The sequence below is a fragment of the Octopus bimaculoides genome, chromosome 2 (genome assembly GCF_001194135.2).
Source record: "Octopus bimaculoides isolate UCB-OBI-ISO-001 chromosome 2, ASM119413v2, whole genome shotgun sequence".
NCBI classification, from domain to species: domain Eukaryota; kingdom Metazoa; phylum Mollusca; class Cephalopoda; order Octopoda; family Octopodidae; genus Octopus; species Octopus bimaculoides.
In genome coordinates, this window is record NC_068982.1 from 41,391,972 (window position 1) to 41,398,593 (window position 6,622).

General features: G+C 37.1%; 1 protein-coding gene across 7 annotated transcripts in view; it reads left to right on the forward strand.

Annotated features, from left to right (window-relative positions):
* Positions 1 to 6,622, forward strand: part of LOC106884225 (transcription factor Sox-19a) — a 42,486-nt gene that overhangs the window by 32,008 nt on the left and 3,856 nt on the right. For all 7 annotated transcript variants that reach the window (XM_052976726.1, XM_052976730.1, XM_052976721.1 and 4 more), the window contains one exon: positions 4,345 to 4,566. In XM_052976726.1, the coding sequence (XP_052832686.1) occupies positions 4,345 to 4,566 (222 nt within the window). The remainder of the gene's footprint in view (positions 1 to 4,344; positions 4,567 to 6,622) is intronic.

The window sequence follows — 6,622 nt, forward strand, 5'->3', positions numbered from 1 at the left end:
GCACCTTGGGCAAGTGTCTTCTACTATAGCCTCGGGCCGACCAAAGCCTTGTGAGTGGATTTGGTAGACAGAAACTGAAAGAAGCCCATCGTATATATGTGTGTGTGTGTGTGTGTATATGTTTGTGTGTCTGTGTTTGTCCCCCCCAACTTCGCTTGACAACCGATGCTGGTGTGTTTACATCCCCGTAACTTAGTGGTTCAGCAAAAAGAGACCAATAGAATAAGTACTAAGCTTACAAAGAATAAGTCCTGGGGTCGATTTGCTTGACTAAAGGCGGTTCCCAAGCATGGCCACAGTCAAATGACTGAAACAAGTAAAAAAGAGAATAAAAGAGATAAACATTATAATTATTACTTGTACTGTAATGTTTTGCAGTATGCTGCTAGATTGCTTTAAATATTGATTTCAAATTTTAGCTCAAGGCCAGTAATTTCTGGGGAGGGGTAAGTTGATTACATCGAACCCCAGTGCTCAACTGGTACTTATTTTATTGATCCCAAAAAGATAAAAGGCAAAGTCAATCTTGGTAGAATTTGAACCCAGAAAGTAAAGATATATGACATGCTACTAAGCAGTTTTCCCAGCGTGCTAATGCTTTGAATATCACATGCTTTGAATATCACATGCTTTGAATATCACATGCTTTGAATATCACATGCTTTAATGTACTAAATATGTGCTGCAGAAATTGAAGTGCATTTCATTTGCCCATTCGTCTTTTATGCCATCAAATATTGTATGAGAAATCAAAACTGCTTTGGTGTAAAACTAGGAATAATTCTTTTCTTTTATTCTTTTACTTGAAGGATTTTAGTCAAACAAATTGACCCCAGGATTTATTTCCTAAGCCTAGTACTTATTCTATTGGTCTCTTTTGCAGAACCACTAAGTTATAGGGATGTAAACACACCAACACCAGTTGTCAAGTGGTGATGGACAAACAAACACAGACACAAAAACACACACACACACACATAGATATATACATATATAGCTACACCAGGTTCCAGTCTGATTTGGTATGGTTTCTACAGCTGGATACCCTTCCTAATGCCAGCCACTCTAGGAATGTAATGTATGCTTTTACGTTCCACCGACACAGGTACCATTTACATGACACTGCCAATGGCCACGACTATGATGCACAGGTGCCATTTACGTGGCACTAGTAGCAACTATGACTCCAATTCATGGGTGGCATTTACATGGTACTGACAATGACCACGACTACAATTCATCATCATCATCATCGTTTAATGTCTGCCTTCCATGCTGGCATGGATGGGATGGTTTGACAGGAGCTGCACCAAACTTTTGTAACTGTTTTGGCAGACTTTTTACAGCTGGATGCCCTTCCTAACACCAACCACCCAGCAGAGTGGACTGGATGCTGGGCACCTGCACTGACAAGGTCACCAAGAAACCTGCGAGGCAAAAATCTTTTGAGAGGGGAGGGAGCATTGGAGGAGGTGATCTTCTGATTCCCTTTACAAATCCTCCTGAAATCACTTTACCTTCCAAAAATATTAAAATAAATAGCACTGCAGTACTGATGACATGACTAAATCCTTCACCTAAAATTTGTGGCTTTGTTCTAAAGATAAAAATGATTTTTTAATTGGTAAGGTGATGGAATAGCAGAAACAGTACTGTGAAATTGAATACCTAGTGGTATTTCTTTACATCCCTTTCTGTTTTACATTTAAACCCTAGTAGAGGTTAAGTTTGTCTTTTATACTAATGATACACAGTGTGCTCCAGATGGACCACAAGGGATCCATACCAAAGTTTTTGGTGGTCAAAGGTGAGTTTTATGTCTTGCATAATGCATTATTGTCATCATTGTTTAACATTCACTTTTCCCTGTTCATATGGGTTGGATGGAATTTGTTTGGTTGCATTTTCTATGGTTGGATGCTCTTCCTGTTGCCAACCCTCACTTATTTTCAAGTAAGGTGATATTTTCCCATGACAAGACATGTCTCAGAAAACTGGAAATGAAAGACACCACTTGCATGACAGTGACACTTGTTTACAACTATCGCACAATATCAAGGAAAGATGACAATAACACATGCATGCATGCATACACACGCACATGCACACGCGCACGCACGCACGCACACACACACACAACAGACTTCTTTCAGTTTCTTTCTGTCAAATCTACTCACAAGGTTCTTGTCAGCCCAGGGCTATAGTTGAAGACATTCATCCAAGGTACCACACAGTGGAACTGATTCTGAAACCATGTGATTGTAATTGGAAAGCAAACTCCCTGTCACACAGCCACACCTGTGCCTGTTTAATACAGTTTAATATAAATTTATATTTGATGGGCCATGAAGTTTTCATCATTAATTTTGTGGATCACCCTCTGAAAAAGGATGCATGATACTGGTTTTTGCCTCCAATTCCAATATAGTGAATGATACAAGTTAAAAACAGCATTTTTTCAAAAAATATGTAACATTGTACAATAGTTAGCAATTATATTTCAATTCTTTTGTGACTATATTTCTGATGAATAGACTGTTTTGATTAATTTTTAATATAATGAAATTTGGGAAGAGTTTTGTAAACTATCTGTAATTCTTTATAATAGTATATTATTTTAGTATTGACAAATTGAAATCTCAAGATATAATTCATATTATAACAAGCTTTGGTGTGGTAGGTCTCAGATGAGTTGGAATTAAAAAGGTTAAAACCTCTCCAGTTTCATTTTTTCAACATTTCTGTTACATATTGTAGAGAAATAAATCGAAGAGATTCTTCTTAGTTTCTCTTTTGTCTTTCTTTCTTTCACTCATTCTCTTCTGTTATGTAACAAAGATGATGAACATTACAGAACAATGGGGCCAAGTCTATAAACCAGTTATTTTTATTGATTGATTACAGAGCAGTGGATTGGTGGAATTGTTGATGTATCAGAAAAAATGCTTTGTGCTTAGTAGTAATTTTTCTGGCTCTTTACTTTCTGAGTTCATAACCAGCCATGTTTAACTTTGCCTTTCATTCTTTCAGAGTTGATAAAATAAAGTACTAATCAGGTACTGGGAGTTAATATAATAGATTCTTAGAAACCATGTCAAAACTATGTCATAGAAACCATGTCAAAACAGACAACTGGAGTCCGGTGCAGCTCTACGACAGGACAGCTCCTGTCAAACTATCCAGTGCATGTCAACATGGGAAACAGATGTTAAATGATAATGATGGTGATGATAGTATTGATTAACTGGTGGTGGTGATGATGATGATGTAGTCAAAGTCTGTTAAACTTTATTGAATTTCCCAGTTGCTAAACATTTGGGATCTCTGTTATGAATTGGGTTGCAAGGCTATCACATACCTTGAGAAATGCAAGAGTGTCACAATTTACTCTTTCCCAAGGCAGCGAACTGCCAGAAACATTAGCACACTGGGCGAAATGCTTTGCGGTATTTCGTCTGTCTTTATGTTCCACCAAGGTCGACTTTGCCTTTCATCTTTTCGGAGTCGATAAATTAAGTACCAGTTGCATACTGGGGTAGATCTAATCGACTAGCCCCCTCCCCAAAAATTTCAGGCCTTGTGCCTAGAGTAGAAAAGAATATTCCAAAACGATAAGGCGGCGAGCTGGCAGAAACGTTAGCATACCGGGCGAAATGCTTAATGGTATTTCGTCTGTCTTTACATTCTGAGTTCAAATCTCACTGAGGTCAACTTTGCCTTTCATCCTTTCGGGGTCGATAAATTAAGTACCAGTTGTGTAGGGGTTGATCTAATTGACTGCCCCTTCCTCCAAAATTTTGGGCCTTGTTCCTAGAGTAGAAAAGAATATATTCTTTCTTGTACCACAAGCTTTATTCCCTTTGCCTGCCTAACAAATCAGTAACTGCATATTAAATTCCAATGTTCTCATACTTATAATTTATCTTTTACTTTTTACTTAGTTCAGTCATTGGACTGTGACCATGCTAGGACATTGTCCTTGAAGGGTTTTATTCGAGTGAATGAACTCCAGTACTTATTTTTCTTTTAAACCTAGAACTTATTCTATCTGTCACTTATGCTAAACTGCTATGTCATTGGGATGCAAACAAACCAACACCAGTTGTCTTGTGGTGGTGGAGGACAAATACAAACACAAAGACACCCCCCCATACACACACATACAATAGGCTTCTTTCAGTTTCCGTCGACCAAATCTACTCACAAGGCATTAGTCGGACCAGGGCTATAGTAGAAGACACTTGTCCAAGATGCCACACGGTAGGACTGAACCTAGAACCATGTGGTTGGAAAGAAAACTTCTTACCACACAGCCACAACATATTTTTTTCTTTTCTCTTGCAGACCTTTCCAGTTTATCAACTACTCTAAAAACTGACGAAAGCAGTGAATCAAATGAAAATTTATCCTTTCTTGAATATATGCATGGTCAGGAATACCTCTTCAATTCAACAATGCCAGTTTCTGAGGAACCATTTATCTCCCCTGATAAGCTGTCTCCTATCTTACATAAGTGTTCTGACCAAAGTATATTGGAAATTCCTGAAAGCTATTCAAATTCAAAAGGTAATCATCTATGCCAAAGTATTTCAAATTTTTTATTTTACCTTCTTAATGATACTGGCACACCCTTTCTTCTTTATAGCTCTTTTAGAATTTGAATCAAACTGTTTTGATCCATCCATATATATATATATATATATATAGTGTGAGTTTGGATGCATATATTATCCAGGCAGATACCATGGTAGCTCTCAGTTGTATTCCAGGTTACACCTAATCACATTAATTAGTATTTAACATCTATGACTACTAGGAATTGTCACTCATGCTGTAAATTCCTCCGATGGGTAATTCCATGTTTGCTTCATTTGATGGTAATATCATATGGAGCGTATATTAGCAATAATTATAATGATAGGGAATATCCTTAAAATTTATTTCCTTTTATTTTACAATGTCATACAGCATGTTTTTATGGTTATGACAACGTATACATGTTTGCACAAAGTATGTACAATTGCATATGCAACTGGGCATAATTTTCTGTGCCACTTTTTTCAGGGTCTTTCAACCAGCAAACTGAATTCAGTTAGTTGTTTATTGATTATATATATATATATATATATATATATATATATATATATATATATATATATATATATATATATATATATATACAGGGTGTGATGGGTAAATTGTCTTGCATTTTATACTTTTAATTATGTGCCTGTGCTTTGTTTGTTTTTGATTTTGTCAACTATACAGTAAAGTAGGGTCAGTTGGGTACCGTCTGTGAGAAAAACAGCACCATGACACAATTCACTCTGCCAGAAATTTGGAAACAACATGCTGTATTTCTTGGAATTCATGCCAGAAGCTCAATACGAGCATTTCAGAGAGTTTGGGTGTCAATCTGAGGACATGTACTAAGAGTGATAAAAATCAAACATCCAGTCAACATCATGGTGTTAAGAGTGATCACTAGTAATGGCGACATTATGCCTCCATTCATCTTCCCACATGGCCTCAGATTCAACACGGAAGCTTACATCAAGTGCCTGGAGGAGGTAGTGCTGCCCTGGGTCAAAAGGGTGGAGCTGCTGGAAGACCCTATGTCTGGCAACAGGACTGCACTGTAACACGCAAGCAGGAGAACCCAGTCATGGCTGTCAAACAATTTCTGCGATCACATCACCCCTAACATCTGGCTACCTAACTCCCCAGACTGCAACCCCGTTGATTATTATGTGTGGGGCACAGCTGAGGCCAACAAAACTTGCAACACCAAAGATGAACTGAAGGCAAGGATTATGGCAGCATTCACCAACTTAAACAAGGCGACTGTTCAGAAGAGCTGTAGGAGATTCTGAAGTCATGTGGAGGTTGTGGATGAAGCCAATGTCGATTTTATTGAATAAATTTACTCGTTAGTATTTCAAGATAATTTTATGTAATTTTGGTAAATATATATGTTAAAATGAGATGTCAGTGTTATTTTCATTTTTGTGTAATTTAGACGACAGTTTATTCACTGCACCCTGTATATACAGGGTGGCAATAAAGTCACTATACAGTTACTTACAATAACAATTAAGACAAAGATGGTTAGATGGTTCAATTGACTTTGGATGATTAGATGAGGATTCTCTGAAGCCCAGTAAGTGCAATTGTGTCTGTTTACACTTCCAGATAACTTGAATTGTGCTTTGTCAGACCACGCTATCTTATTGAGTAGAGTAGGTGTAACTTCAAACGATTAATGAAGATTTCGCAGAACTGTAAACGACGATATCCATCATCTTCAATTGATCCATGATTGAGTCATGGTATGTAAGGCTTGTAGTTTAATTCTTTCAGCATTATCTGAAGCAATCTTCTGTTTATGCCCAACCCCGGAGCACGTCGTCTTGTAAACTTCTCTCATTGGTCAGATTAACTTCTGATAAGCTACAATTGTAAACCAACTTTGATGAATTATAAGCTAGTTGTGAACCTGTTTCTGTGTTGTGTGTATTGTTTTGCTTTTTTTCTGATTCAGCTTTGGTTTTTTATTATAAGTAACAGTGTCGTGACTTTAATGCCACCCTATATATATATATATATATATATATATATATAT